The 21074-nt window shown below is 42.9% G+C and overlaps 1 protein-coding gene across 1 annotated transcript in view; it reads right to left on the reverse strand.

Annotated features, from left to right (window-relative positions):
* The window catches only part of CDH8 (cadherin 8), a 429973-nt gene that overhangs the window by 172506 nt on the left and 236393 nt on the right, over nt 1-21074 (reverse strand). The window contains exons 5-7 of the mRNA XM_038740092.1: nt 19988-20155; nt 11185-11372; nt 5981-6234 (exon numbers count right to left, since the gene is read on the reverse strand). Of these exons, the coding sequence (XP_038596020.1) occupies nt 5981-6234; nt 11185-11372; nt 19988-20155 (610 nt within the window). The remainder of the gene's footprint in view (nt 1-5980; nt 6235-11184; nt 11373-19987; nt 20156-21074) is intronic.

The raw sequence follows: 21074 nt of genomic DNA on the forward strand, positions 1-21074 counted from the left end.
TGCTTAGTTAAACTTCCGGTAACTGTACCATAGCATTGAGGAAGTAGAGTGGTCTTGTGGAAAGAACACTGGCCTGGAGGCCAGAGGATCTCTAAACTGAAAGATCGTTGTGGGCAGGGTCTACCAATTCTGTTGCATTGTACTCTGCCAAGTGCTTAGTATAGTGCTCTGCACATAGTAAGGGCTCAATAAATACCATTGATTGATCTGGGTTTTAATCCAGGCTCTGCCACTTGTCTGCTGTGTGATCTTGGGCAAGTCACTTCATTTCTCTGTGCCTCAGTTTCCTTATCTGTAAAATGAGGATTCAATACCATTGGATTTAGCAAGAAGGAGGTTGCCCCCATGAGCCTCTGAAGTCTCCACTACTCCTCTACAGTCCTTTCCTCTTCCAGGCCCCTCTTCAACTCTCCCATTCTTCCCAGCAGGATCTTTAGAGATTTTCTGCCTTTGCTCAAAATTCTAACTCCTCAACCTGTGCTTCTGACCCCATCCCCTCTCACCTTAACAAAGCAATTACCCCCTCCCTCATTCACTCCCTGTCCACTATCTTCGACAGCTCACTTTCCAATGGCTCCTTCCCAACTGCTTTCAAACTTGTTCCTGTAGCCCCTATCCGAAAAAAAAGCCTCCCTTAAATCCTCCCTTGACTCCATGACTCCCTCCATTATCACCCCACCTCCCTCCTAGCTTTCCTCACCAAATTTCTTGAGTGAACTGCCGCCACTCACTGCCTCCATTTCCTGTCCTTCATCTCTCTCCTCGACCCACTGAAACCTGGCTTCTTCCCCTCCAGTAGATGGAAAAGGCCTTCTTAAAGGTCATCGGTGATCTCCTTCTTGCTAAATTCAACGGCCTCTACTCCATCCTAATCATTCTCGACTTTTCTGCTGCCTTCAACACTGTGGACCAACCCCTTCTGCTGGAAACATTCTCCAACCTTGACTTCACTGGAACTGTCCTCTCCTAGTTGTCCTCCCATCTCTCATTCCTTCCCAGTCTCTTTCACAGGCTTCTTCTCTACCTCCTATCCCGTAACTTTGGGTGTCCCTCAAAATTCAGTTCTGGGTCCCCTTCTATTCTCCATCTACACCCACTACCTTGGAGAACTAATTTGCTGCCATGGCTTCAACCACCATCTCTACAAAGATGATTCCCAAATCTACCTCTCCAGCCCTGACCTCTCTCCTTCTCTGTAGTCTCACATCCTCTCCTGTCTTCAGGACATCTCCACTTGGATGTCTCCGCCAACGCCTCAAACCTAACATGTCCAAAACAGAACTCCTCATCTTCCCACCCAAACCCTGTCCTTCTCCTGAATTTCCTATCACTGTAGACAGCACCACCAACTTTCCTGCCTCACAAGCCTGTAACCTTGGCATTTTCCCCAATTTACCTCTCTCATTCAACCCATATATTAAATCAGTCAATTCTACCTTCACAACATCACTAAAATCCACCCTTTCCTCCCCATACAAACTGTTACCATGCTGATCCAAGCACTACTTCCTCCTTTGATTACTGCATCAGCCTTCTCACTGACCTCTCTGCATCCTATCTCTCCCCTCTCCAGTCCATATTTCACCCTGATGCCCACATCATTTTTCTGAGAAAATGTTCAGCTCATGTCTCCTCCCTCCTCATCCACCTCTGCATCAAACAGAAACTCCTTACTATTGTCTGAACAGCCAACACATGAGTAACTTTGGGGCTTCTGGCTTGGTACTGCCTGACAGAGTTTAATACCCTCTTGTAGGCTGTCACAGAGGGTAGTCATCACCCAGTCAACAGCGCTCAGCACTCTACAGGTGCAGAGTACAGATAGACCAAGGGGATTTTTTACTAGTTTTACACCTCCTCAGCCTGATCTGGCACTTCCCTACCCCTGCTCCTCTGTCACCAGTCTCATTGTGTGATCTAACAGCACATCACTCTCCCCACCTTCAAAACCCTCCTAAAATCTTAGAGGCCTTCTGGGACTAAGTCCTTTATGACTCCTACCTGCCCCTCCACTTGTATACCCCTTAATCACTTTGATACTCATCTCAGCTCCACAATACTTCTGTAAATAGTCTTATACTCTACTGTTCCACCCATCCCCCATCTATTTTAAGTTCTGTCTCCCCCTGTAAACTGAAAGCTTGTTAAGTGCAGGGATCGCATCTCCTAAGTCTGTTGTATTGTAGTTTCCCAAATGCAATACAGTCCTTTGTATACAGTAAATGATCAAGAAGTAGCATTGATTCGCTGATGTGAGATAAGCACTGTGCCCAATGCGCATATACTTACTGTACCTGTTCCAGTGCTTAGTTCAGCGTATAGTATAGCTCAACAAATACCAGAAATATTATTATTATTATTATTATAACTATTATTGTTTAGAAATAATGGGGAGTTTTTCCTCTGCTGTTGTGTTTTACACTAATGTAACACTGCTTTTCGATAAGTCTAGAGGGAAACCATGTGGAGAAAAATAGATTGGCTTTGGTTTATTAGAGAGTTGTACGAGTAAATACTAGAGATGAAGTATTTTAGACAAAGGTTATTTTTTTCATTCTATTCAAGGTCATAAGAAGCACTTAGTCCAGTACTCTGCCCACAGTAAGCAGTCAATAAACATCATGGTTCGATAAGAACGGTTGCATTCTTTTCAGTTCATTCATTCAATAGTATTTATTGAGCACTTACTGTGTGCAGAGCACTGGACTAAGCACTTAAGCGCTTTCAGTGTATCTACTGAGCGTGTAGATTAGATATTTGATAGACTTTGGTCATTTCTATCTCCAATGAATTGTAAAGGGCATATTTGGAAAATAAAATGGAAAACCGTTGTTTAAAACCCATTTCCTGAATGGCAAGTTTGAGCATTCTTTGCCCATATATATTCTTCCCCTAAACACAAGCTGTAAAATACAAATCATTTTGGAAACTCTACACCAATGAGAAAGAAGATATGAGGTATTTCACAAGCAACTTATCCAACATGTGATGTCTTCAGAAATGCACATTTCTTTTTGAATGGCAAAATAAATATTTGCATACAAAATGAATACATTTTTGTCAGCTTGGAAAATACTACTGTCCTGAGGCTCTACTAACTCACAGTCTTCTTTTTTTCTGCTTTTCCCCTGAATATGCATGTCCCCCAGATAAAAAGGTTAAACAGCTCCCTTTGAATCTGACAGACAGTTTGGGAACCTTGAAGTAAAGTGGTTAGTTAAAAAGTGCAGTTTTACATAGAGAGTCACCAGTTGTATACAGAGGAAAAAAATTTTCTCTGAGAAATCATGGCAAAAAGGCCAGAATAATAGATAACCGATCCCAGACACCCTCTCTTCGGCTTTTCGTGTGTCCTAAGAACTCAGATTCTTTCAGACGCAATGTGGTCCACTTCTTGACATTACCCATGTTTCTGTCTTTTCTGGAGGAATCTAGCGAGGCAACTGGAGGAAAGAACTGTTTCTTTTCAGGGATTGGAGGGAGGAGAGAAAAATGCAGAAGGGGCAGAGACGGTTCCAATGAACCAACTATTATTAATCTCCGCACTGTTGTATCTGTCTAAACATACGTCATTTGGGAGAAAATCTCTGTAAATTAAGGATGCTGCAAAAACCAGCCATTTCCACTTATTCACATCAACTCTCCCTCTCCCTGACCTTGCCAAGTCCTTGTGCAGCCTCTCTAATCAATCAGATAAGGAATGCAAGCAGGCCTGCCTCCAGCAGATCTGGCCTTTCTCTCTCCCTCTGCTTTTTCCCCCTCAATAAACATCTCCTGCTTGACTAGAGAAGGACAAAGCCAATGCTACTATTTTTTTGTTCAATCATAACTGAGAACTGTTTGAAGAGACAAAACGGCAACCAACAGGTAGCCGATCGGTTTTGCACTCAGCGATGAAATGTTACTCGTTCCCTTGGAAAGAGTGAACTTCAGCAGTCAGGTTTGTTTAAATCTCCAGAGCGGGAACAACTTTGGACGCTGCTTTTCAATTGATCAGTGGCATTTACTGAGCACTTACTGTGTGCAGAGCACTATACTAAGCGCATGGGAGAGTACAGTATCACAGAGCTGGTGGACACACTCCCTGCCTACAATGAGCTTACAGTCTACAGCCCCCCTGGTTGACTAGGCATGTCCAGATCCGGTGTGATAGGGAGTGGGAGGGGGGGAAACTTTTCAGGCTCTTTGGATTAACATCAACAGAGGACAAAACCCAGATAACAACCTCATGGATGAGAGATTAGAACAAGGGAATAGCTGGGAATGATTGAGACATGTAGAATTCTGCAATTTTCTATGACTTCCTCAGATTAACTCCCCATGTTCTAGGCCCCAACTACCCTCAATGCTTATGAATGAACTAGACATGTATTTGTACTAGTAGACATGACAGTAGTAATAATAGCATTTACTGAACGTCCACTTGGGTGAGGTGCACTGTGCTAGGCACTTGGGAAGTGTAGAATAACAAAATGATGAATGCAATCTTGTACTCACAACTCACCTTGGCACTTTACAGTACATGCATATTTTCCATACTCTATTCCTTAAACACCAAGTCTTTTCCTTCTGCTTCATATCTATATTTCACTTTAGTGTTTGTCTCCCCCATTAGACAGTAAGGTCTATGAGGACAGGCATCCTGTCTACCCAATCTATTGCATTGTACTCGTCCAAGTGCTTAGGACAGTGCTCTGCAAATAGTATGGGTTCAGTCAATAGGGATCATGGCTACCAACTCTGCTGTATTTCCAACCACTCAGTACAGTGGTCTGAACACAGTAAGCCTTCAATACATATCATTAACTGATTGATTGATCAATAATGGTTGACTGATTGATTAACCAAATGGGGAGCGAGGAGTTTAACATTCTCTTTAAGCGGCATGGCCTAGTGGAAAGATCACAGGCCCAGGAGTCAAGGGACTTGGTTCTAATCCCAGATCTGCTGATTGCTTGCTGTGTGACCTTCGGCAAGTCACTTGACTTCTCTTTGCCTCAGTTCTCCTGTTCTCCCTCCTAATTGGACTGTGAGCCCCATGCGGGACAGGGACTGTGTCATTCATTCATTCATTCATTCAATTGTATTTATTGAGCACTTACTGTGTGCAGAGCACTGTACTAAGCACTTGGGAAGTACAAGTCGGCAACACATAGAGATGGTCCCTACCCAACAACGGGCTCATAGTGTCCAACCTAATTAACCTGTATCTACCCCAGCGCTTAAAACAGTGCTTGACACATAGTAAGTCCTTAACAAATACCATAAAAAAGCACCTGGAAACACAGAATTACAGCATTCATCCTGGGATTTCATGCCTTACCTTAGAAAATTTCTGAGGATATCTTCCTCTTCTACCCACTTTTCCATAGGAAAAAAAAAACACTAAGACAATATTTGAAATCCTCACTCAAACACATCATTAGCCAACCCTTCACCCCTGGAGACAGTTATAGATTTTTGTGTTCTTTGGGAAGAAAGCTATTCCACTAGAGCACCTGTCCTGTCATATGACAAATTGGCAAGAGGAACCCCATTTAGATAAAGTGATAACAGCAAATTAACTCTAATTCTAGCAGGAATTCTAAAGAGGGAAAATATAAGCAGAAGGATATTTTCATAAATAGTACGGAACAATTTCAGCCTTACGCTGCCATTCCATAAATGCCTACTGATCAAAATGTAAACACAGAGATTAGCACATGATTCAAGAGCTAACAGCCCACTATGGAAAGAAAGAGGATAAGAACACAAGAATAGTGAGGCAAATGGGTTGAGTGTTGCCCTCCTCCTACTGGAGTGACTGTCCAAAATGTGAGAGAGTCTTTCTGTTGGAGGAAAGGGTGCCAGGATAGGCATCTTTGTTTTCCAGGAATCAGAATGCAGTGCACTTTAATCCAACCGACTCCTGTCATCACCGGGCGGCTCACCGACTGGGTATTCTGACAGTCAGTGTGCTAGTTTCAATATAAAGATCTACCTGATGGGGCTGGCAGTGACATCGGGGTCCCGGGCAGTCACCTGACCGATCACAGAGTTAATTGCAGCGTTTTCATGGACCTCCAGGAGATACGTTGGCGAGGAGAAGACCGGGGGCTCGTCAGCATCCTCGACTACGATTTTAACAGTTGCCGTATCCTTGAACGGTCCCCTGCTGCTGAAACGAGGATCGATGTGAACGTTGGATGCTTCCACCTTCAGTGTATAGGATTTTTTGGTCTCAAAGTCCAGGGGCTGTGAAGAAGGACAGAGATGAATGGCTTTCACTAATGACTGCAGAAGCAGGTAGAAATTATTACAATGCTGATGGATTAAAGTTATGTGGAAGGAAACACATTCCAGTGAACTTTAATGTGATCACTTCCATTCCTGACAGCCCACTCAGAATTGTATCACCCTGCCTTTGAGAAATGCATTCCCCTTTGTAGTGAAATCCACCTGAAAGTGATGGAATGGTTTGAGTATGACTATGACCAACAGCATTTCACTGGAGAGCCAGGATGAAAGTCAGACTACTGACACTGCAGAAGCAGCCAGGCCTAGTGGAAAGAGCCCAAGCCTGGGAGCCAGAGGACCTGGAATCCAATCCAAGTTCCTCCACTTGTCTGCTGTGTGATCTTGGGCAAGTTATTTCACTTCTCTGTGCCTCAGTTCCCTCATCTGCAAATTGGGAATTCGATAACTTTTCAACTTCTACTTTGACTGGCTCACAGTCGCTTGTGTGAAAAGGACTTTGTCCAACCTGATCATCTTGTTTCTACCTCAATGCTTATTACAGTGCTTGGCATATAGAAAGCACTTAAATATCATTATTATTATTATTATTTGAAAAGTACACTTATCACCCAGGTAAGCAGGCCTGTATCAGGAGCAGTTCAGCAGGGATCTTTCCTAATCACTATGGAGGATCAATATTTTAGGATTTTGGGCAACAGGTTGTGGCCACAAATAAGTTTGGGCAAAAATCGTCTAGGACTAAGAGCATGTGATCCAGATCTCAGTTCTACCTCTGGCCTGCTGTGTAACCTTGAGCAAGTCATTCAACCTCTTTGGGCCTTAGTTCCCTCATGTCAGTCAGCAAATCATATTTATTCAGTCAGTCAATCACATTTATGGAGTGCTTACTGTGTACAGAGCAGTGTACTAAGCACTTGGGAGAGTACAATATAACAGACACATTCCTGGCCCACAAAAAGCTTACATTCTAGAGGGTGAGACAGACATTGATATCAATAAATGAATTACAGATATGTACATAAGAGCTGTCGGGCTGGGAGAGGGATGACTGGGTCCAATCTGATGGTTTTTAACTCAAAATACACATTGTTTTACCCAAAGAGACTTTTCAGAGTTTTTCATTGGTCATTTCTATTTCTAGAAATGATATTCTATTTCATTTCTATATCTAGAAAATGATATTTCCATTGTTTACCATTTCCTTTTTTTTTCTTCCAGACTTAAACGAGGATTTTATTGCTAGGAATTTCACATTTTAGCTCTAGAGAATTGTGCCATAAGGAAGACCTCAGAGTTGAGAGTTGACTATCTATTGAGGCATAGTTAGATGAGATGATAGAAGAGAGAGGTTTGTGAGACAACTTGATTTTCTTAAAAGAACAAGATGGAGAGATTTCGCATCACACCAGGGGTGATTTGGTGATTTGGACTCTTTAAGAGACCAGAATAGTCTTTTGGAAGGAACATGGGATTTTGGCTAATGGAAAAGAGCTATGAAAATATTGGCTCTGGAGGGTCCTCTTACCAGCTTCAAACCCAAGGGCCCCTGCAGTTCCACAACACGGTTCTTTGAGTTGCCCAATGATTCAATTTTCAAAAGTGCATATTTGTAAAGTTTGAGAGAGACAACTCGATTTGCATTACAATGTCTCATAAAAAGCAGAACTGAGAATCTGCAATGCAAATAAAACTGGAACACAAATAGGAATTAGAAATGGCAAAACATCCAGAGAGTCCGTGATAAGAAATAGTTATTCCGCCTTGAACATTTGGGTTGATTTGGGAGACATACCTTTCCAGCTCTTCAGAAATAGGTGATCCCAAAGCCACACATGCACAATTTGCCATCCATACTTTCTAAACCTATATGGCCATTGCCAACTCTTCACAAATTTTAAAATATTTCACTCTTCATGTTCAGCCACCATCATCCCTTTCTAAACTGTGAGCCTGTTGTTGAGTAGGGACTGCCTCTTACAGAAGCAGCGTGGCTCAGTGGAAAGAGCACGGGCTTTGGAGTCAGAGGTCATGGGTTCAAATCCTGGCTCCACCAACTGTCAGCTGTGTGACTTTGGACAAGTCACTTAACTTCTCTGAGCCTCAGTTCCCTCATCTGTAAAATGGGGATGAAGACTGTGAGCCCCCCGTGGGACAACCTGATCACCTTGTAACCTCCCCAGTGCTTAGAACAGTGCTTCACACATAGTAAGTGCTTAATAAATGTCATTATTATTATTATTATTATTATTATCATTATCTGTTGCTGAATTGTACTTCCCAAGTGCCTAGTACAGTGCTCTTCACACAGTGAAGCACTCAATAAATTTGAATGTATGAATGAATGAATCATGAAATTGTAACCAACAGGGATCTACTGGCCTAAGAATTGGGACTAGCAGGATGGTAAGCTTTGAAACTCTAAAAAAAGAATACCTCTCTTCAGTCCTACAGAAATGGATTCTGATGTAGAGGTCCATATTCAAAATGCCCATATGTTAGAGTCTGGATTTTTATAAGTAACATAAGGATATAGGCTTTTGCTTATAAATAGACCTTTAAGCCTGAAATGAATAACAGGAACATCAATAATCATGATGATAATGCTTAAGCACTTATACTGTGCTAAGCACTGGGGGAGATTCAGGATAATCTGGTCGGTCAAAGCCCCTGGCCCTCAGGGAGCTCATAGACATAGAAGGAGAGAGAGCAGGGATCTTTTCCCATTTTACAGATGAGGAACCTCAGGCCCAGAGAAGTTAAGTGATTTTCCCAAGGTCACACAGCAGGCCAGGGGCAGGTGGGGTTTTTTGTTGTTTTTTTAGGGCATTTGTTAAGTGCTTACTGTATGTCAACTCCTGTTCTAAGCTTTAAGGTAAAAACAGATTAATCAGGTTAGAGAGAGTCCCTGTCCCACATCAGGCTCACAGTCTTAGAGGAAGATCAGATATTGCACCCCCATTTTACAGTTGAAAAAACTGAGACACAGGGATGTTACATGACTTGCCCAAGATCACACAGCAAACAGGTGGCAGAGTCAGGATTCTAACCCAGATCCTTTGACTTCCAGGCCTGTAATTTTTCCAAAAGGCCAAACTGCTTCCTGTGCTGGGACTAGACATTGATCTTCTTTTCTCCCAGTCCCATATTCCTTCCACTGGGCCCCACTGCATCATCACAACAACAAAGTCAGAAACACAGAACTAGTTTTCTCTTAGGGCACTACGACTCTGTTGGCCAACAGATAATTCAAAAAGGATTTCACACTCATCCATTTAGGTTTTGACCATCTAAATACAACATTGCAACCAGATGAGAGTGCACATTAAAAAATCAAATAAGGTGCTGGGCAATTGCGCATTCTTGGCACATCTTGTGTTCATTCTAGGATCGATCCATTCTATTTTGGGATCATCAATGGCCATAACCTTTCAGTGTGCATTAATAGCTGCATAATTAAAATCTTAATGATCAATATGAAAATGTTTCCATTTTTAATATAAAGACACATTTGCAACCAGTGGCTACCAACCAATCTGCACATCAGGCAGAAACTCCTCACCCTCGGCTTCAGGGCTCTCCATCACCTTGCCCCCTCCTACCTCACCTCCCTTCTCTCCTTCTACAGCCCAGCCCACACCCTCCGCTCCTCTGCCGCTAATCTCCTCACCGTGCCTCGTTCTCGCCTATCCCGCCGTCGACCCCCGGCCCACGTCATCCCCCTGGCCTGGAATGCACTCCCTCCCCACATCCACCAAGCTAGCTCTCTTCCTCCCTTCAAGGCCCTACTGAGAGCTCACCTCCTCCAGGAGGCCTTCCCAGACTGAGCCCCCTCCTTCCTCTCCCCCTCGTCCCCCTCTCCATCCCCCCGTCTTACCTCCTTTCCTTCCCCACAGCACCCATATATATGTATATATGTTTGTACATATTTGTTACTCTATTTATTTATTTATTTTACTTGTACATATCTATTCTATTTACTTTATTTTGTTAATATGTTTGCTTTTGTTCTCTGTCTCCCCCTTCTAGACTGTGAGCCCACTGTTGGGTAGAGACTGTCCCTATATGTTGCCAACTTGCACTTCCCAAGAGCTTAGTACAGTGCTCTGCACACAGTAAGTGCTCAATAAATATGATTGATTGATTGATTGATTATGGTGAATCTGATTAGGCCTTCCTCTACACTCATTCATCTATTAGGCTTCACTGGCAATGGCACGGAAATTCATTCATTCATTCATTCAATTGTATTTTTTGAGCGCTTACTGTGTGCAGAGCACTGTACTAAGCTCTTGGGAAGTACAAATCGGCAACATATAGAGATGGTCCCTACCCAACAAGGGGCTCACAGTCTAGAAGGGGTCACAGTCAGAAAGTACGCTGCTTTGTTTTTGGTTTTTTGGTGTTTTACATATTTGTTAAGTGCTTACTGTGTGCCAAGAAATGTAGTAAAAGCTAGGGTAGATATAAGGTAATCGGATGGGACATGCTTAGTACAGTGCTCTGCACATAGTAAGCGCTCAATAAATACGATTGATGATGACACAGTTCCTGCCCCATAAGGAGCTGACAGTCTATGTCAGAGGAAGGAGGATTCAATCCCCATTGTACAGATGAGGTAACTGAGGCACAGAGAAGTTAAGTGACTTGCCCAAGGTCACACAGCAGGTAGGTGGCAGAGCTGGGATTAGAACCCAGGTCCTCTGACTCCCAGGCCTGGGCTCTTCCCACTAGGCCACGCTGCTTCCCTCAAACTTCCAGCCCATTTGAGCCCCTAGCAAAAGGCAAGATAAAACAGAAGATGGATAAGCAATTTGAACTGACATGCCATTTATTCTACATCTACTCAGCAGTCACCTTCTCTATTTTTGAAGATATTTTAGAAGGTTGTCAGCTTAAACTCCCCCCATACCCCCATCTCCCCCCCACAAAAAAAAAATCCTCCTTTACCTTTCTCAGTCTAATAATCCCATCCTGAGTCTGGGAGTCCGAAGTGATTTCAAACAAAGCTGTCCCATCTCCATCGATGAGGTCATAAGATGACCGGGCATTTTCTCCAATGTCTTGGTCATTTGCCTTTACTCTTCCTATTGTCGCTCCCAAACCAACATCTTCAGGCACCGAGAAGTGATACAGACCTTAGAGACAAAAGGTGCATGCTGAATTTTCCAGCAGAAAGCAACAGACCATTCATCTCGGTCTCTTAAAGTAAATGTTTGAGCTATGCCACATCTACAGACTATTTCTTCAAGTGGGATACTTGAAGCATAATGTCGGAATACTCCCACATTCTCTGTTAGATTCAGGTGAACAGTCTTCCTTCCACTTGCTCCAATTCCCCATCTCCTGCCTAGGGGGATGTTCAATGTTGCCAAACATAAAATATTAAGCTATTTTCAGCACAGAAAGATGCAATGTGTAACGCACTGCAAGGCACTTTTGAACTTACCTTTGTATTTACAGACTCGTAGACCGTTTTTGATAAAATCCAATTACAAAACTTCTGCTCTACCCTCCAGCAAGCTGTTCAGATACATGAAAGATGCCTTTTGTGCTAAAATCCTCATCGCTCTGACGACCATGCACCTCACCTGCATGAGTCTCTAAACAGCATACAACTGCACTGAGTATTTATTCTCTTGTGGGCTGGAGAACTGGCTAATTAGCTGAAATTCGGGAATCCTCCTACCCTTCATAGCCCAAAAGCCACAGGAGCTATTCCAGAGCAGGAATTACGGAGGTTGTCAGTTTGCCACTGTAACATCGGCCGGTGCCCCGTGGGTTGCATTAGCCAAACAGAAGCAATGCCCTTCTCCTGCTACTTCCTATTTGAGATGGTCATTGGAGGCTCTTACAAACTTTTCACTTCAAATGCGACGTTCGGCTCTTGATGCCAAATGTCTATTTGAATTGAAACGGCCTCTGTCATGCCGTGGATTGGTGGGGGAGAAAACTCTCTGGGCTGAAGGGTTCAGAAGAATGGCCAAAGAGGAGTGAGTGGGCTTTATTTCTAACTCCCCAAATCCTTTATGAGTGGTCTAACAATTTGGATCCCTTGGAAATTCACGTTCATGCCCCCCGCGGGCTCTCTTATTAGTTGAATTGGTCAGTAAAAAACCCTGCTTCTTGCCTTGGGGAATATTGTTGTTGTACTTCTCTCTGTGTCAGTGTTATCCTAGTTGATATTGATTTCCTCTAACAAAAGGGAGTGATTTTTTAACCTCATCTGCCATTACAAAATTTGAACCATAATTTTTCTGAGGAAAAAGAGCTATTAATTAGGGTGTTAACTACTAATGGCAAAGAGGAAATACTGAAAAATATGAAAAAATTCCAGGGTTCATATGAAAATTCTCTCAGAGCAGTGACTCTAATTATACGTTCTTTTCAATCTGCATTCAATATTGTTTTATTCTGAAATAGCCCTTTTTTTCCTTTCCTCTTTTTATCTGTGAGTTTCTGAAGAGAACAGTTTGAGGGGATATTTTTGATTATTATTATAATTATTATTGAACATCATTAAAGGTTTTTGCCATACTGTTCTTAACAAGTGATATAATATTTATTTGGGAACAAGTGAGAAAAAACTGTTACATCTAAAATCTAGCACTCCCGTCTTATTTTGTCTTGTTTTATGCCGTCGAGTCATCTCTGACCCATAACAACGCCATGGATACATCTATTCCAGAGTGCCCCACCTCCATCTGCAATCGTTCTGGTAGTGGATCCCAGAGAGTTTTCTTGGTAAAAATACGGAAGTGGTTTACCACTGCCACTTTCTGCGCAGTAAACTCAAGTCTCCGCCCTCAACATTCTCCCATGCCGCTGCTGCCCAGCACAGGTGAGTTTTGACTTGCAGCAGATTGTCTTCCACTGGCTAGCCACTGGCCAAGCTCGGAAGGAATGAGTAGGCCTCTGCTTGACTCTCCCTCCTGTAGTCGAGACGGGTAGAGTACTGGAAACTCTCCAGGTGAGACCTGAGGTTTCTCTCAGGGTTTCCTTTCTTAATGGTATTTGTTAAGCACCCCAAATGTGCCAGGCATTGTACTAAGCACTGGGGAAGGTACAAGAGAATCAGGTTGGACACAGCCCATGTCTCACATGGGGCTCAGTCTTAATCCCCATTTTACAGATGAGGGAACTGAGGCCCAGAGAAGTGAAGTGACTTACCCAAGGTCACATAACAGACAAATGGTGGAACAGGGAATAGAACCCAGATCCTTTTGACTCCCTTGGCCGTGCTCTGTCCACTAGACCACGTAACTTCTCTACCCTAACACAGAGAGCTAACCAAACTCAATCAATGGTAATATTGAGTTCTTACTATGGGCGGAGTACTGTTCTATGTGTTTGGGAGAGTATGATACAACAGAATTAGCAGACACATTCAATACCATAATTATCTTATAGTCTTAACCTTAACAAAAGGTTAAGGCCTGGGATTTGGGATCCCCTCACAAATAGTCAATCAATACCCACTAGAACACTCTTCTCGGTGCAACAGCTATTGACAGTAAGGTCTCTGAGGCCAGGGACCTTGTCTTTTACCTCTAATTGTACTCCTCCAAACACTTAGTACAGTGCTTTGTGCACAGTAGAGAAGCAATGTGGCCTAGCATAAAGAACACGGGCCTGGGAGTCAGGAGACCTGGGTTCTAATCTCAGCTCATCCACTTCCCTGCTGTGTGACTTTGATCGAGTTACTTAACTTCTTTGTGCCTCAGTTTTCTCCTCTGTAAAGTGAGGATTAAAGACCTGCTCTCTCTCTCCCTTAGACTGTGAGCCCCGAGAAGAACAGGGACTGAGTACAAGCTGATTGCCCTGGATCTGTCCCAGTGCTTAACATAGTGCTTGGCACATGGTAAGCATGAATAAATATCCCCATTATTAATAGGAGTAGTAGACGCTCAATAAACACTTTTGACTGATTGATGGTTTGAGAGCTGTACTGAAATTCAATTCTTGTATTTCTTGGAATGCTCTCTCAATTCATAATAGCATTCTAATTTTGCAGTAAATGAAAAGTTTACCTTGGCTCAAATACCTCCTTCCTTTCACACTCCCTGTCTCTCTGATACTTTAAAGTGCACTGACTTGCAGTAGACAGATTAAAAGCCTATTTCAACAGCTGTTTGCTCTCTGGAATTAATTATTTTTAGTGTTTTATCACAAGGTGCCTTTTTGTTAGATGATGTGATAGATAATACTTTGCAAATGAAGTATTTACATAGCCAAGCATAAAAATCTAATTCATAGTCTTTTTTCCTCAGTACATATTTACGACATTATTTCTTCATGGAACTTTATTTTTATAATTGTTTTTGAAAATGCATAGATTGGCTCAATTTTTTGATCATAGGAAAGTTTGAATGCACTTTACATGATGTCTCACAGGCAACTAGACTTTGTTCAGCTTATTGTAGGCAGGAAACGTCTACTAACTCTGTTGTACTCTTTCAAGTGCTTAGTACAGTGCTCCACACAGTAAGAGCCTCAATAAATACCATTAGTTGGTTGATTGATTGATTTAGTGCTCGTGGCTACATACTCAATTTTCACAGAACCAGTTAAGAGCACTAACTGGGGAACTTCTCCCTGAACCACTGACTGATGGGAAGCAGCATGGTGTAGTGGTCAGAAGGTCATGGGTTCTAAACCCAGCTCTGCCACTTGTCTGCTGTGTGAACTTGGGCAAGTCACTTAACTTCTCTGGGCCTCAGTTACCTCATCTGTAAAATGGGGATTGAGACTGTGAGCCCCACATGGGCCAGGGTCTGTGTCCAACCTAATTTGCTTGAATCCACCCCTGCATTTAGTACAGTGCCTGGCACATGGTAAGCGCTTAAAAAATACCATAATTACTGTTGTTATTATTCATAGAGTAGAAGAGCAAAGCATCTTGCGATTTCTACCTGTGCTTTCACTGGGGTGGGAAGTTTGAGTAATCCGTTTCTCTCTGACTGAACTCGACTCAGATGTGAAACGGTTTGAACGAATGCATAAGGGTGGCAGGTAGACCTGCACATTGTAGGCTTCTTTTCATCAGCCAACTTGTACTTCCCAAGAGCTTAGTACAGTGCTCTGCATTCATTCATTCATTCATTCATTCAATCGTGTTTATTGAGCGCTTACTGTGTGCAGAGCACTGTACTAAGCACTTGGGAAGTACAAGTTGGCAACATATAGAGATGGTCCCTACCCAACAGTGGGCTCACAGTCTAGAAGGGGGAGACAGAGAACAAAACAAAACATATTAACAAAATAAAATGATTAAAATAAATATGTACAAGTAAAATAAATAAATAAATAAATAAAAGAGTAATAAATACGTACAAACATATATACATATATATAGGTGCTGTGGGGAGGGGAAGGAGGTAAGTTGGGGGGGATGGGGAGGGGGAGGAGGGGCAGAGGAAGGAGGGGGCTCAGTCTGGGAAGGCCTCCTGGAGGAGGTGAGCTATCAGTAGGGCCTTGAAGGGAGGAAGAGAGCTAGCTTGGCGGATGTGCGGAGGGAGGGCATTCCAGGCCAGGGGGATGACGTGGGCCGGGGGTCGACGGCGGGACAGGCGAGAACGAGGCACGGTTAGGAGATTAACGGCAGAGGAGCGGAGGGTGCGGGCTGGGCTGTAGAAGGAGAGAATGGAGGTGAGGTAGGAGGGGGCGAGGTGATGGAGAACCTTGAAACCGAGGGTGAGGAGTTTTGCTCTGCACACAGTAAGCGCTCAATAAATATGATTGAATGAATCAGCCTCATCCCGGAGAGTAGCAGAATTGATGGCATTTATTGAGCACCGACTGTGTGCAGAGTTCTGGGCTAAGCGCTTGGGAGAGTACGATGGAGTAAGCAGACATGATCCCTATCCTTCAGCAGCCTTAAATCAAATGAGTAAGACAGATACAAAATCTCTCCTTATTACACTGACATTTGGGTTTTTCCTTCATTAGACACACACTGAAGTCAATTTCACTCCCACCCACCCAGCCATTGAACATAGCAGAAGTGAAGTGAGAAAATGTAATATCCAGTCTGCCATGTACAGATGCAAAGTGAAGAAAGGGAAATGTTTGGCTGTATAGACTCTAGTTGTGACAAGTTACCTCATACAGAGTGATAACCTGGGATGAATAGGCTGTCCCTGACCCACAGTGGTGAGTAAAGAGTGTGGTTAGTTACACTGAATATAACTTAGAGTCCTTTTAGACTGTAAGCTCATTGTGGGCAGGGAATGTGTCTGTTTATTGTTATAGCGTATTCTCCCAAGCACTTAGTACAGTGGTCTGCACACAGTACGGGCTCAAGAAATACAATTGAATGAATGATTGAATGAATATCTCTTGAAAAAAAATTCATACCATTTAAAGAGAGGGAGAAGTACTCCAACACAACACGCTGGGATGTGTTTGTTCCAAACCAATTCAACCCTAATCACTTTCTTATTCAGATTGAAACAAAAGAATACAAGGCATTGTTGGGGAAGTCAGACGGAGACTACATCACCTTAACTTTAGCCAGCAAGACATGCTTTGAAACTCAAAGAGCAAATTTGGATTTTGAATTTGAGAAACACTGGTGTATTAGGCAGAAATTAAAGTCTTATTCTTTTTGCTTTACTTTACATCTTTTGCCAAGAGCAAAACCATATTTTTCCGGAAATTAAATAAAGAACACAGCTCTTTCAGCAGTAGTAACTGACTGTAGCTTTCCTCTACCCTGAAGTTTGCAACATACCAAGAATCTCTGAAAAATATGACCAGCATCTCCCCTCCTACATGCCTATATTGAGAAAGACATATTGATAATTTTTTTCCCAAAACATATTTGCCTGATTTATAGCTAGACTTACAGTACTTGACATTTACAGTAAATAATATTCAGGTTTCTGAATAACTATAGTGGGGTAATGATGTGGCTATTTTAAAAACTGGATAATTTTCAAATATATCTAGATGACCTCTTTTTTCAAAATGTTTGCCCCTTGCAAGACATTTTGCTGTTCTCAAAACTACCTCTTGGCAGCCAGCTAAACCAATCAATTGACAAATCCATGGTATTTATCGAGCCCTTACTCTATGCAAAGCACTGTACTAGGCCCCCGGGGAAGTACGATAGCATAAGATATAGTTCTCTGTCAAGGTTTCACTCTCCTGATTGCTTTCAGAGCAGCCCGATCTGTCAACTATCCATAGCTATATGTCACACTGTTTGTCACATTGTTTCAAGCCTTTAAAGACTTCACCACAACTTTGAAGGATTCGTCCTGCCATGCCCGCCTGCATATGTCACCATTCAGTTGCTGTCATCCACCCATCCATCATCAACTATCCCACCCCAGCCGTGGGGTGTCGCAGTGAGCATTGCTTCTATTTAGATGTTCGAAACCTCATGGTTGTCCTACCATTCGATTTTCAGTACGGTAGGTAGGCGATGTTGGCGAAACTGCTCTGCGGTAATAGATTCTGATCTCATGGCTTTATAGACCTTCACCATGGCATGAAGTTCGCTGCCCCAAGATCACCAAACTAAAAGAAACCTATTTTAATGCAAGATCCTTGTGGGCCAGAAATTTGTCCCATCCTTCAGTAGTAATATAAGTAGCAGTAGCAGTACTGGTAGCTGTGTTAATACCAGCTGTAGTAGTAGCAGCAGTAGTAGTAGTAATAATAATAATGATGGTATTTGTTAAGTGCTTACTATGTGCCAAGCACTGTTCTTAGTGCTGGGGTAGATACAAGGTAATCAGGTTGTCCCACATGGGACTCACACTCTTAATCCCCATTTTACAGATGAGGTAACTGAAACACAGAGAAGTTCAGTGACTTGCCCAAGATCACACAGCAGACAAGTGGTGGAGGCGGGATTAGAACCCATGTCTTCACTCCCAAGCCGGTGCTCTTTCCACTAAGCCATGCTGCTTCCTACATTACTACTACTACTACTACTACGACTACTACTACTACTACTTGTAATGGCATCTATTGAGCACTCACTGGGTACAATGCACTCTATTCAGCGCCTGAGTATGGCATGAAAGGGCAAGTCACTTACTTCTGTGCACACAGTAAGTGCTCAATAAATACCACTGATTGATTGATTAAGAGCTGATATGTAAAATGGGAAGAGTTGGTGGGGGCAAGAATAGAGTCAGGAAACCTTTACAACAGACCAGCCATGATATAAGAATCTGGGCCTAGGTAGTAGCAGTTTTCGTGGAGCTGAAGGGATGGATGTGGGAAATGCTATGTAAGAGGAACCGGCAGGATTGGTTCCACAACAGGGTGGTGCACTTAACTCTACAAAACAGTCAGTATTCAGGCGAAATCCTTCGAGATGAAATGATAAACTGGCTCTCTTTTAGTAGCTACTGATTGATCAGCTTATAGTTTAAATTACTTCTAATCTTGCGAGCAGGCCAAGGAATAGGGAGGGGGACTTTCTGGGAAGCCCCATAAGAGGAAGGAAACCAGGCCGACCGAGGGCTCACGGTCTGTCCACTGGGGAAACTGGGGCCCGCTTGCCTCTGGAACCGAAAAGTGTGTGACAGGGGCTGGGAATCTCCCAGCCCCTTGGAAGTGTTGATGCAGCCTGAGAGTGGGTAGTTGAACCCGGAGCTGATCCCCTGGACTTCAAAGATGCCACCCTAATAGCCATTTTCCAAACAAAAGGTGGGGGAACTATGTACACTGCTGTAGTGTCCCACTTCTTTCCATCGCTGGTAACATTCCAGTCAGAATATTTCTGGGTAAGCTAGTAGAAGTAGGAATAGAAGTAGTGATGGTATTTATTGAATGCCTATGGAGGACAATGCCCCATCTTAAATTCTTGGGAAAGTGAATCTGAACTAGGGGTCTGTGACCGGGGTGAGATTTGCATAAAGAAGTGTTGGCCCATAGTGGGGTCCCCTCTGACCCTATCTGGGGAGGGGAGGGGTGATCAGCTCCAAGTTCACCTACACATGATTCAGTTTTGGAGGAAAGTATCCACGTTCGCATCCTCAGCCTGCTCCCAATGGAACACCTCCTCAGTGGCAGACAGTGTGTTGGCAGATCACTGCCATCTGGGCAGAATTTCCTCTATGGCAGAGATGCAGATGGGGACGCAATCTGTATTCTCCAATTGGGCCATGGTTGCAAGGATGGGCAGCATCGTGGAGTTCTTTCTATTGTTTCCAAGGCAGAAGATACATCTAGATACCCCTCTCTCTGTCAGTGGAATTGGACGATGGCATAAGCCCAGCAGTCATCAATCCATCATATTTATTGGATGCTTACTGTGTGCAGAGCACTGTACTAAGTGCTGGGTAGAGTACAATATAACAGAGTGGGTAGAGACATTCCCTGCCCACAAGAAGCTTGCAGTCAGAGCAAAATATAGGCTACTCCAGAATGGATTCTTGGGGTTTCCTGGATTGGCCTCAAGTTAGATGTGGATGGCATAGGAGAGGTGTGCAATTAATCCCAATGATAGGTTTAGAGTATATGCAGCATTCGCATATACTCTGCAAAGTGAAACCAATTTTCTCAGTACCTAAGCTATTTTCTTCTAAATTAGGCACCTTTGAAATGAACTCTTTCAGCTCAAGCAGTGGGAGAAATCTGGCCTATTAACCTAACACTAGTGTGCTCAGCTATTGTTCAACCTATTTAGAAAAATGTGGTACTGCCCAATTTCTTAAGAGCCAAGAAACAATAGAATACATAGACAGCCCTAGAGCAGCGTTCCCAGTCTAAAGCAAGTGGTAATTACACTTACTCTGGGCAAACTTCGGGGGATTGTCGTTCACATCAGTGAGCGTCACTGTCAACGTGGTGGTGCCTGAGAGGCCACCTGAGTGGCCACCCATATCCTTGGCTTGAATGACTACCAAGTACTCCTCTTTGGCTTCTCTGTCCATGTTGGGGAGGGCAGTCTTAATGATAGCTGAAATGAGAAAAAAAAATCAATTAGATTGGTTCTGAAACGTATCCATCCACCCCTCCAGCAACTCTTGCCTGAGTCAAAAAACAGGCAATTCTTCACATCCTCTTGACAACGGCTTAACTGGTACTTTGAAGTCAACGTGAGTGATTAGCGAGATTAAAAAAAATTATTCATCACGAGCCAATCATGCGAATTTGTATTAACCCTCCAAAAGTTAAGCATAAATTCTCACAATTTCCTGTTCATGTAATTATCCTTCAGGAAAAAAAAAAAAATCCAGAGTTCTAAAGTCAGGCACATATTTCAGTCACTGACCGAGAGAGGACAATGAACCAAATTAAGGCTGAAGGCTTTGAGGTATAGGGTGGTCAAAATCCCCAGTATATTATATAAATGAAATCAATGTCATCATTATGCTGACAAATCAAAATATGTGAAAGCACATCAATAGAAAATAAGCAGTGAAGATGTCCAGTCCCTTATATGGAGAGCTATGACTGAAAATGTCCATGTTTTCATTCTTTCCTTCTCAGCATCCCAAGATATGAAATCCTGACAGAGAATATAACACATCCTGAGCGAGGCTTTTTTTTTTTGGTGGTAATTCTGTTTTTGAATCACATGTTTTAATGAAATCATCTACTGTAAAAAGGGTGCAAAGAGTTCAAGTTACTGAATCATTTTAGTAGTAAGTGAAGCGTAAGAATGCCAGGGGAAATTTAATCCCCAGTGCAGTGTCTTTTTAAACCACCATGCTCTAGGGCAAAGAGAAAGCTGTCTGCTTTCAAAGACTCACATTCACAGAGCACTCAACTGGAGGATATGGCTTATCTAGAAATGTTTAAAATGACTCAATAATATCTTGGGGAACTTCAAAAAAGTCATCATTATAAGGCTTTCATATTTGAAAATGACCACT

Source organism: Tachyglossus aculeatus, chromosome X1, assembly GCF_015852505.1.
Source record: "Tachyglossus aculeatus isolate mTacAcu1 chromosome X1, mTacAcu1.pri, whole genome shotgun sequence".
Classification (NCBI taxonomy): Eukaryota; Metazoa; Chordata; class Mammalia; order Monotremata; family Tachyglossidae; genus Tachyglossus; species Tachyglossus aculeatus.